Source organism: Erpetoichthys calabaricus, chromosome 12 (assembly GCF_900747795.2).
Source record: "Erpetoichthys calabaricus chromosome 12, fErpCal1.3, whole genome shotgun sequence".
NCBI classification, from domain to species: Eukaryota; Metazoa; Chordata; class Cladistia; order Polypteriformes; family Polypteridae; genus Erpetoichthys; species Erpetoichthys calabaricus.
The window spans coordinates 129,458,658-129,470,924 of NC_041405.2; the positions used below are offsets into that span (position 1 = coordinate 129,458,658).

The window sequence follows — 12,267 nt, forward strand, 5'->3', positions numbered from 1 at the left end:
AATTCATTATAGCTAATCCTAATATGATATTGCTTTATATTAGAAAATAATCTTAAAATGACAACCAAATCTGACATTTGCACCATTAGAGCAATAACAAGTCTAAGTCCTATGGGGTAAGTGTGTAACTGCTTTCCACACTGTTCAGGGGAGCTTTTGGGACCATTATTTCAAATAGATTTTCTTCTGGTTGTTCAGATGACACTCATGTACTATAATTTTCAAACAGTGCTACAGATTCTCAATCGTACCGTGATCAGGGATTTAACTGGATCACTGCTGCATATTTACCTGGTCGTCCGACTGAAAATAAACCTTCTCCCAAGGTTCAGTTTTCTTAACAGACTGAAATATTTTTCTCTTGGAGTATTTGCTTATATTTACAACCATTTTTCCTTCTCCTTTAAGCAAATATTCAGTCAGGTCTGATGATAACCAGCCCACAGCAGAAGATTAAGAATATTTAACTGTATGCAACTGTGGACGGTGTTGCATACGTACCACGCATCTCTTTGACCATAAAAGGTCCATCTTGGTATAGTCTGTCCCCACTCCCTTATATTTTTGTCCCATACCGTAACAGGGTCACACTGTCACTCCACACATGCTTTCACATGGTTATTGTGAGTAAAGTTTACTTTAGGCAGACCTCAAAATGGTTGACCGGTATACCATTTCTCTACGTCTCAGCTACTGAACTGTGTGGGCTTCTCTCAAGTCTTCTTGTTTGCCCAGATAGCTTTAAGGGAACGCATTTTGTGTCCAACGTTTTTCCTAAACTTTAGGTAAAATATGACATCATCTTTTTATTGAATTAGTAAGTCAATGCACAAACAATATCACATAGAATACAGCAATTGATTTTTTATTGTTATTCCATAATAATGTTATCAAACGTTTGGGAGTAATTGGTAAAACATATCACCTAATGAGACATATCAAGTCCATAAGTATTTGAACAGTGACACAATTTTCATTATTTTGACGTGATTGAAGTGTAGACTTTCAGCTTTAATTCAAAGGGTTTAACAAAAATATTGTATGAGCTGTTTAGAACAGACAGATAATATTATACATGATCCCACTATTTCCATGGGCTCAAAAGAATTTGGACAAATTAACAATCATAAATGTACTGAACATTTTCAATATTTGGTTGAAAATTCTTTACAGTAATCCCTCCTCCATCGCGGGGGTTGCGTTCCAGAACCCCCCGCGAAAGGTGAAAATCCGCGAAGTAGAAACCATATGTTTATATGGTTATTTTTATATTGTCATGCTTGGGTCACAGATTTGCACAGAAACACAGGAGGTTGTAGAGAGACAGGAGCTTTATTCAAACACAGCAAACAAACATTTGTCTCTTTTTCAAGAGTTTAAACTGTGCTCCATGACAAGACAGAGATGACAGTTCCATCTCACAATTAAAAGAATGCAAACATATCTTCCTCTTCAAAGGAGTGCCCGTCAGGAGCACAGAATGTCAGAGAGAGACAGAGAAAAGCAAACAAATCAATACGGCTGTTTGGCTTTTAAGTATGCGAAGCACAGTGGCACAAAGCTGTTGAAGGCAGCAGCTCACACCCCCTCCGTCAGGAGCAGAGAGAGAGAGAGAGAGAGACAGAGAAAAACAAACAATCAAAAATCAATACGTGCCCTTCGAGCTTTTAAGTATGTGAAGCACCGTGCAGCATGTTGCTTCACGAAGTAGCTGCACAGAAGGGAGCAACATGAAGATAAACTTTCAGCATTTTAGACGAGCGTCCGTATCGTCTAGGTGTGCGAACAGCCACCCTGCTCAATCCCCCTACGTCAGGATCAGAGAACGTCAGCACAAGAGAGAGAGAGAGAGAGAGAGAAAAGTAAGTTGGGTAGCTTCTCAGCCATCTGCCAATAGCGTCCCTTGTATGAAATCAACTGGGCAAACCAACTGAGGAAGCATGTACCAGAAATTAAAAGACCCATTGTCCGCAGAAATCCGCGAACCAGCAAAAAATCCGCGATATATATTTAAATATGCTTACATATAAAATCCGCGATAGAGTGAAGCCACGAAAGGCGAAGCACGATATAGCGAGGGATTACTGTATATTATAGTCAATGACTGCCTGAAGTCTGGAACCCAGACCATCTCCAAGCACTGGGTTTCCACCGTACTGATGCTTTGCCAGGCCTTTACTGAGATGTCTTTAGTTGCTGCTTGTTCACTGGACTTTCTGCCATCAGTTTTGTCTTCGGCAAGTGAAATGCATGTCCAAATGGGTTGAGGTCCGTTAGTTAATCTGACTTTTGAAAAATGTTCCACTACTTTGCGTTGAAAAGCATTTGGTTTACTTTTGCTGTATGATTTGGCTCATTGTCCACCTGTACTATGAAGCATTGTCCTATCAATTTTGCAGCATTTGGCCGAATCTGAGTAGATAGTATAGCTCTGTACAATTCAGAATTCATCCTGCTACTTCTGCCAGCAGTCATATAGTCAATAAACACTAGTGACTGATTTCCATTTGCAGCCAAGCATGATCATGCCATTAAACTGCCTCTACCATGTTTCATAGATGTGTTATTAATCAGATCATGAGCCATCTCTTCTCAATACTCTTCTCTTTCCATCATTTTGGTATATAGTGATTTTAGTTTCCTTCATCTAAAGAAAATTGTTCCAGAACTGGATAGGCTTTTACAAAATGGATTCTGGCTAAGTCTAATCTGTCCTTCCTATGCTTGTCTTAAGTCTTCTCTTGATTGTGGCAATGATAGGTCTTCTTCCCAGAGAGTGTTCTTGTTTTATCTAAATGTTGTGAAGGGGTTCTTCATCACCAAGGACAGAATTCTGCAATCATCCAGCACACTTGTCTTCTGTAGTTTTCCAGACCTTCTAGTGTTGTCAAGCTCACCGGTGTGTTCCTTCTTTCTAAGAAGTACCAAATGGTTCATTTGACCACTCCTTGTGTTTCTGCTATCTCTCTAAAGGGTTTGTTTTGTTTTCTCAGCCTAATGATGGACTGTTTTTACTTGCATGGAGAGCTCTTTGGACCTCATATTGAAAGTTAAAAGTGACAGCTTCCAAATGCAAATTCCACAATTCCAGACCTTTTCCCTGCTTAACAGTTAATGAAAATAATGAGGGAACTGCTCCCACCTGGCTATGGAACACCTTGTCAGTCAAATGTCCATATACCCTTGAGCCCCTGGAAATTGGCGGGGTAGACAGAAAAATTCATGTCATTCCTTAAATTAAAACTGAATGTCTACATTTCAATCACGTAATTATTGCTTTATTTCAAATTCACTGTAGTGGTGTCAAGTCAAGTCAAGCACTGCACAGTGCATTGCCGCACCTGATACACAACGAAACAACTCGGGATCCTGGTTTGCAACCCCCCCAGGCAGACACACAGTCCAGTCCCACCCTGCGGAAATGACCCTCTATCTGCCGCAGCCACATTACGTGGGTGACCCCTTGGTCTGGTCCAGCCACTCGGGTCCCCAACAATGAGGATCTTACGAGCTGGATCACTCTTGGGGAAACGCACCACATGGCCATAGTGCCGTAACTGACGCTCCCTCACAATGCAGGAAATGTGCCTCACTCGGGACTCCATGAGCAACCGCTCATTCAACACAAAGTCAAACCAACGGTACCCAAGGATTTTCCGGAGAGAGACAGTACCAAAAGAGTCCAGTCTTCGTCTCAGGTCACTGGTTAGCGTCCATGTCTCGCAACCATATAGCAAGACAGGAAGCACAAGGACTCTAAAGACTTGGACCTTCGTCCTTTTGCATAGATATCGGGAGCGCCACACACTTCTTTCCAGCGACCTCATGACCCCCCCCATGCTCTCCCAATCCGTCTACTGACTTCATAGGAAGAGTCACCAGAGACATGAATGTCACTGCCAAGGTAAGTAAACCTCTCAACAAGGTCAACACTCTCTCCGCAAACAGACACACTGCTGTTGGCAAAGGTCATTAAAGGCCTGGATCTTGGTTTTTATCCAGGACACTCAGACTCCTCGCTCAGTCTCGAGTGCCCCGATCAGAGCCTCCATTGACTCTGCAAAGATCACAGCAACGTAAGCAAAGTCAACATCCATGAACCTTTCTTCACCAACAGATGCTCCCCAGCCGATGGACCCAGCGACCTTGCCCAACACCCAGTCCATATAAGCATTGAACAGAGTAGAAGCAAGAACACACCGCTGACAAACCCCAGAATCAACTGGGAAAAACGCAGAGGTCCTGCCTTCACTCTGCACAGCACTCACAGTACCAGTGTACAGGTCGGTCATGATATCCAGCAACCTCAAGGGGATCCCGCGAATCCTCAGGATGTCCCACAGGGCAGCTCAATCAACTTAGTCAAACGTTTTGTGAAAATTGACAAAGTCTGCAAAGAAACTCTGCCGATATTTGCGTTTGCGCTCCAAGAGAACCCTCAGTGCCAGGGTGAGGTCGATGGTAGACTTAATAGGCATAAAACCAGACTGTTCCAGTCACTGGTAGGTGAGCAAGTGATCACGGATCCTATTGAGGACGACCCTAGCAAGGACCTTACCCGGCACAGAGAGCAGTGTTATCCCCCTGTAGTTGTTGCAATCCAGGCGATCACCCTTCTCATTCCAGATAGGGATGACAAGTCCCGTTTTCCAGTCAGTTGGGATGATGCCAGTCTCCCAAATGGAAGCAAAGATTGCTTGCAATGCCAGGAGGACAGCCTTACCACCAGCCAGGAGAAGTTCACCCCGGATACCACAGATCCCTGTAGCCTTCCCCCCCTTCACCTGGTTCACCACCTGTGCAATCTCAGTGAGATTGGGTGGTTCACAGCTAATTGGAGGATCAGCATCAAGAACAGTGGACCCAGAGATATCCAACGTCCTAGCTGGAGGATCAGTTTTGAACAACTGCTCAAAGTAGCCAGCCCAACGGATCACAACTGCAGTGTCATCCGTAAGGACCGTTCCATCAGCTGCCCTGACTGCGATTCTCAGAGGAACAGATTCAGATGTGCGTAATGCTTCAGTTCCTCTGTAAGCAGGACGTGGGTCACTAGACCACACATGGTGTGTCACTTGCTCACAGATTCCTCTAACAAACGCCTCTTTATCTGCCCTCAGAGCCATCCCTCTCAGTTCGTGGTACAGACCAGAGGTGCCAGCGCAAGGCTCAATGGCAACTCTGGTAGCGGTGTGCAGAGCCAAAATTATGAAAATTGTGTCACTGTCCAGATTCTTATGGAGTTGACTGTATGCCCATATGACTTAATGAGACATATGTTTCATAACATATTCCAAGTTCAGTCAGTGGGGCTCCCAAGTTCAGTCAGTGGGGTACCACTGTGGCTGCCGGTTTCATTCCTACCAGTTTCAAAAATAAATGCTTCAGTCTTGCTTCTAAATGATCAGATTGTTTAATTAATATTTTTCTCTCATTGTAATATCAGAAATATGTGCTAGTATATTTATATGTAAACAAAATTCATAACATTTTAATTATTGCCACATTTTTAAATATTAATTTTATTTTATCAAAATGTTTACCTTATACTATGAAGTTTACTCCCTTAATTTTATCCAAATACTTAAAACTGGTGATGCACAGTACAGATAAAGGTACAGATGACAGTGACTAAAGGAAACCCATTCTCTATGTTATTCTAGTCGATTCTATAATGTGACAAAACAATAAATAACTGGCCAAGCCATAACTGCTGATCATATAAGAAAACAAGCTGATCTTGAAATATGTTGGAGAAAAGTAGATTTTCTTTGAAGACAAGCATTTCTATTCACCTAGTACATAGGTATGTGCAGCACAAAAAGCCTAGGACACCATCTAACTGCTTTGAAGCTCTAAGACAGAAGCCCAAGAGCACAACTTATTAGACAAAATGCCTTCATGGGAGATGTTCAGGATTCAGAGGAAGGCAGATACAGGGAAGGAATTTGTATAGAGTGTGTTTGTAACTTGACATGATGTTTTATGTCAGTAAGTCAACTGACGCATAAGCTTTTAAGCTAATGGGAATACTGCTGTACATCAATGTGTAGGTTTGTCCACAGCAAGAATATCTACAACTTCATTTTTTTCTAAACTAATCTTAACCTGTTCCCAGGCTATCCTGGTGTACTAATTATATATAAAATGTTGTGAAAAATGCTATTCTTAGAAGTGGTCCCTCATCTCCTTTTTTCCTAGGGATAAAATTAGTGTTCTTCATTCTCTTTTTTGCTGTCTCTCCCTATTCCCTATCTATGGGTTCCAAACTTTCCACCAACAACTTATTATTCAAGAAAATGCTGATACCACCTAAATCTACACTTAGTCACAGTCAAGTTCTCTGCACATTTCTCAGACCCCAGTTATCCGAGGGCAAAAAGGCCCCACAACTAAGTATCAGTAAAACAAATCTCAGTGTTTGGAATCTCTCGATCACAGGAGTATTTGACCTTAAATTTCAAAACCTGTCAGTGGTTTCCATGTATTTTTTCTCCAGACCAAGGGTTAAAACTGATGTCAACTCTGTTCTGAGCAATCCATAAAACTCTTGCTCTTTCTACTAAACTGTTAGGTAAGCACCCCCTTGCATCTCTGTTTCAATTCTTTGTAGGGCAATTACATGGACTTTCTCAGTTAATCACAGAAATTTCCTCTAGATAACCAAGCAATGGAGGGGGAAAAAAAAACGGTAATGGGCCTCAAATTTTTAGATTCCTTTACACTAAAGCAGTTCACACAGAAAAGCCTTTGAGTTAGTCCTTTTCAACCTGCATGTTGGAAAAAATACCCTTGGTTGTCTGGACTCCTACTTGTCTCACATTCTCAGTTACTGCTTCATCTACCTACTCAGTACAATGCTTTACTTCTTTGTGTTCATAATGACCTTTGAGGCTATTCTAAAAAGAAGCACAAAACAAAACAGTCCTTGAAAGTGTCATGTGAGAGAACCTGTCCTCAAGCACAGTTGATCATTTTGTCTAAGTTTACCGTAATAATTCTAACCAAACACAAAAAAGGCTTATTAAAAAAAAAAAAAAATCAGTAAAACCAATTAGTACCTGAGGCTGCGAGAACGTGGCCGCACAGAAGACGAGTGGTGCCCATCCTCATCAGTAACGCTCTCTGTGCTCCGAAAGTGCTTGGACAAGAAGTGAAGCTCATCAGGGGTTGGTTGGTAGGGCAGCTGGTGCAGCCTCTCTTGGGAAGAGGAGGAGGACTGGGAACAAAGTGAAAAACAGATAACCTATCAACAAGTTGGCCAACACACAAAAAATGTCAAATTTTATATAGTGTCTTATGCAAAGTACAAGATCAGAACATGCTCTGCGAAACAACAAAAATATATAAAAAGCAACATTAAAATTACAATAAAGGAGAATATATATATATATATATACACACATACACACACACACACACACACATACAGTTGAGATCATGAGTTTAGTTGGTTAAAAAACTTTGAAAATGAAAATTCTTCAAATTCAAACGTATCATGCTACCAAACAATTCAAATAGTGTAGGAAGTTAATTTCCATAAAAAAGGATTAAGAAACAGATTTATTTCATATTTTAATTGCTATGTCAGTTTTTTCAGTGGGTCAAACGTTTACATATAACAAGTCGACTGTCTCTTTAAACAGCAAGGATGACTTCAGGAATAGATGTAATTACTATCAGCAGCTTCTAAGTTGCTAATTGTCATAATTAATGGTGAATTAGGACACTTGTAGCTGTACATAAGAGTCTAATTGTACAGACAATAGGGAAATTAAAAGAAATGAGTCAAGACCTTAGAAAGAAAATTGTGGATCTTCACATGTCAGTTGTTTCCTTATGAACGGTCTCTAAAAAGGTTCAAATGACCACAAGCAACTGTACAATCAATTGTGTGATGTTCAAAACTGGGAGTAAATGTTGAGTATGGATCGCATGCTGGTAAGAGCAGTGAAGACGACCAAAAAAAACAAAAAACAACACAAAACAAAAAGTACATGGATATATGAGAATACGGAAATGGGGATTTCAGGAATAAACACTAACAACAGATGACAATGTATTGTAGATGGGCAAGTTCACACAACTCTGTCATACACTCTGCTTGTATGAAACTCACTGAAACAGTAGAACTTGGAGTATTAGTTCCATAGCCTGAGGATGGCAAGGAGGCCAGAGACCACCTTCGGCCATCGGCCCTGCAAAAGAATTTTAAAGAATGTTAGTCCATGTAAAACTCAAATAACAGTTCATTCGAATTAACCTACATTTCAAAATATAACCTGTTTCAACTCAATGCACAATATCTCAATACTATTACATACGTGTTACTCAATACGTACATGTTATTCACAAAACTACAGAAATTATTCTTTGGCAAAAGACTTACTAAGGGAGCTGTGTATCAGAAGGGCGACAGTGAAACTCACTTTTTTGCTACCGCTTCTTTTGAGGAGGTTAATCCTTTTCACCTGAGAATACTCCATAGTGGGCCTTACCTGTAACTGAACTGGTGATAACCTAAGGTCCCCTCAACTAAATGTTACACAGTAACCTTGCCCCCATAAGCCAATACCTCCAATCAAACCAGACCCTACTCTGGGTGCAATATCTCCTTACATGCTTAAAGCAAAGAAGCTTAAAACAAAGACAGGAGACATGAAAAGCGTACTGGTTATGTGTGATTACTGAGTATTTGTGAGAGTTGCTCCCTGAAATGTACATTCAGAGTGTAACCTGCTTTGCAGCTTTATGATGTCACATTCTTCCAGCAGAGGTGTGATTGTGTGGTGTCCCCAAACCCCCCCCCCCCCCCCCCCCTCCTTTGCAATGTGACTCAACTGCCACCTTGTTTCATGTAGAAAAGCAATGATCAAACAATCACAAAGACCAAAAATCTGCAGCAACAGATAACAAGAGCAGGAAATGGAAAATATTAAGATGCTGGTACATGTGACTGGTTTAGCTCTGGTGTAAAACAAGTTCATTTTTAATTCATTCAGACTCCCCCTCCACCAAATCACCCCAGTAGTTGCCCCCTGGCTGCCCGCCACATAAAACAAAGAAGATGTTAAAGGCCACCTGAATCTTACCAGCTGGGCTGGGTAGGCTAGTGTCTGAAAAAGTCAGAATATCAAGAAAGTGGAGAGTGAGTATCTTAAAGGGTGCATGACATCTTCCCATGTTAACTGTCTGAAGACCATCTCAGTGCCACTATATTATATATTTTTAACTAAAAAAGAACAAAAATGTGGGAAGGGTACAGACATTTTAAAAACTGAAAAAATTACTCAAGTTTGTGAGTGTATCATCATCTAACCTAACAACCAACATCTCCTACCACCACCACTAACTTAATGCCTGCGCCACCAAGCAATACTTTGAAGGAGGTGTGTGCAGTGAAAGCTAACCACAAAGCTCACTTGGGATTTCAAAATTGACAACCTATCAAGAAAGTCTGGCTGGACTATTTTTAGAGTTGTTACTTGAATGTGTTATTAATTGGGCTCCTAAAATTGTGGACATGGAGGAAGCACAGGAGCATAAATGGATAAAGCAGAAAAACATTTTTAACACAGAAAACACATTTACTATACCTGTCAGCTCGAGGAGCATGACTGAAGTGAGAAACATTATTCAAGAAGGAAATCCCAAGAGAGGGGGATTGGAGAAAAGAGAGAAAAAGGAAAGAAAGGGTATTAGGAGACTTCTGAACAGAGATATTCTTCATTCATTTCAAAGCTTGCACTAATCTACGCCTTCCCCCACCCCAAAAAAAAAAAAAAAAAAAAAAAAAAAAAAAAAACTTAGTTACAACTCAACTTATTAAAAACCACTTTAACATGAATAATGACAAAGAGATACCTTGTGACATGAAAGGTCAGAAAAAATTAAATGTACAGAACACCTATCATATGCTCACTTTGTAAAAGCACAGACAACAAAGTCACATCTATGAGAAAAGAGAAACAAAAACTATACTCATTATTTGAAATGGTAAGAGGTAAGAAGGTTGTATCGTGGCAGCAGAGCCGGCACTAAGATAAAAGCCAAGCGTCTAGAGAGAAAGTGGCGATACAAACCTTCAGTGCCTTCTGTGATCCTGGGAAATGTGAACTCGCTACCAAATAAGATCGACGAACTGGCCGCACTGGTGAAAAATGTCAGGACCTACAGAGAATGCAGTTTGTTGTGTTTTACTGAAACGTGGCTAACAACTAACATCCCAGATGCTAACATGGAGCTACCCGGGTTTAGCACAGTTAGAGCGGACAGAGACGCAAGTACCTGCGGGAAGCACAAAGGAGGTGGACTCGCACTCTGTCAATACAAGATGGTGCAACTCTGGAAATGTAAACGTTAAAATCTCCTCTTGCTGCAGGGACATCGAACTGTTGGCCATAAGTCTGCGTCCCTATTACTTGCCCAGAGAGTTTGAAAACGACATTGTTACTGTTTACATCCCTCCTTGGGCGGATGTGGAGATAGCGAGTGACATCTTCCACTCAGCTGTTGCTAAACTGCAAACGCAGCACCCCGAGGCACTTGTGCTAATTGCTGGAGACTTTAACCATGTGGCGCTGGACAAAACATTACCTGCCTTCTCCCAGTATTGTGGATTGCAACACCCGGGGAAATAGGACTATTGATCTACTGTATGCAAACGTTAAAGATGCATACAGCGCCACCCCACTGCCTGCGCTTGGGAAAGCAGATCATAACCTGGTTCTGCTTCAGCCTCACTATAAACCAAGAGTGAGGGTCCTACCTACAACCACACGCTCATTCAGGAAGTGGTCCCCTGAGGCAGAGCAGGCTCTGAGAGAATGCTTTGGAACTACGGACTGGAATATCCTGCAGTGGTCACATAGTGAGAACATTGAGGAGGTTGTTGACTGCACTACTGACTACATCAACTCCTGTATGGACATTGTAGTTCCAGTAAGAACAGTACACTGTTATGCTAACAACAAGCCATGGATTACAAGTGACATCAAGGGCCTTTCGAACCAGAAGAAAAGGGCTTTTAAAGGCAGTGATCAGCATGAGCTCAAGCGCGTGCAGAAGGAACTCCGAGTCCAGCTCAGGGCAGCGAAGGAGCAGTACAGGAGAAAGCTGGAGCAGAAGTTGCAGAACAACAGCATGAAGGAAGTGTGGGATGGGATGAAGATCATCACTGGCTGCAGCTCGAAGCGGGGTGCCACCATCGAGAGAGATGTGGAGAGAGCAAACCAGATGAACAACTTTTTTTTTTTTTTTTTTTTTTTTTTTTTAACAGGTTTGACCACCCTAACCCAATCTCACCTCAGAGTACTGCACCCTCCAACCATCCTTCTGCTGATACCAGCATAGGAGAGAGTTTCCCCCAACCCACAATTACAGCAGCGCAGGTGAGCAGAGAGCTGAGGAGACTTTGTGCCAGCAAAGCAGTGGGTCCAGATGGAGTATCGCCACGACTGCTGAAGGCCTGTGCGTTGGAGCTGGGGAGGCCTCTACAGCGCATCTTTAACCTGAGCCTGGAACAGGGGAGAGTCCCGAGGCTTTGGAAAACATCTTGCATCACCCCTGTCCCAAAGATATCACGTCCTATTGAGCTGAATGACTTCCGGCCTGTCGCTCTGACGTCACATGTGATGAAGACCATGGAGCGGCTGCTGCTTCACCACCTAAGGCCACATGACCGCCACGCCCTCGACCCTCTGCAGTTCGCATACCTGGAGAAGGTGGGAGCGGAGGATGCCATCATCTACATTCTACACTGATCCCTCTCCCACTTGGACAGAGGCAGTAGTGCTGTAAGAATTATGTTTCTAGACTTCTCTAGCACCTTCAACACCATCCAACCTATGCTCCTTAGGGACAAGCTGACAGAGATGGGAGTAGATTCATACCTGGTGGCATGGATCGTGGACTATCTTACACACAGACCTCAGTATGTGCGTCTTGGGAACTGCAGGTCTGACATCGTGGTCAGCAACACAGGAGCGCTGCAGGGGACTGTACTTTCTCCAGTCCTGTTCAGCCTATATACATCGGACTTCCAATACAACTCGGAGTCCTGCCACGTGCAAAAGTTCGCTGACGACACTGCTATTGTGGGCTGCATCAGGAATGGGCAGGAAGAGGAGTATAGGAACTTAATCAAAGACTTTGTTAAATGGCGTGACTCAAACTACCTACAACTGAACACCAGCAAAACCAAGGAGCTGGTGGTGGATTTTAGGAGGCCCAGGCCCCTCATGGACCCCGTGATCATCAGAGGTGACT

The 12,267-nt window shown here is 42.3% G+C and overlaps 1 protein-coding gene across 7 annotated transcripts in view; it reads right to left on the bottom strand.

Annotated features, from left to right (window-relative positions):
• The window catches only part of mast3b (microtubule associated serine/threonine kinase 3b), a 187,153-nt gene that overhangs the window by 43,616 nt on the left and 131,270 nt on the right, over window positions 1–12,267 (bottom strand). For 6 of the 7 annotated variants that reach the window (XM_051935048.1, XM_051935050.1, XM_051935049.1 and 3 more), the window contains 3 exons: window positions 9,597–9,617; window positions 8,120–8,198; window positions 7,062–7,219 (listed from right to left, as the gene is read on the bottom strand). In XM_051935048.1, the coding sequence (XP_051791008.1) occupies window positions 7,062–7,219; window positions 8,120–8,198; window positions 9,597–9,617 (258 nt within the window). The remainder of the gene's footprint in view (window positions 1–7,061; window positions 7,220–8,119; window positions 8,199–9,596; window positions 9,618–12,267) is intronic. The other variant, XM_051935046.1, reaches the window with a different exon arrangement.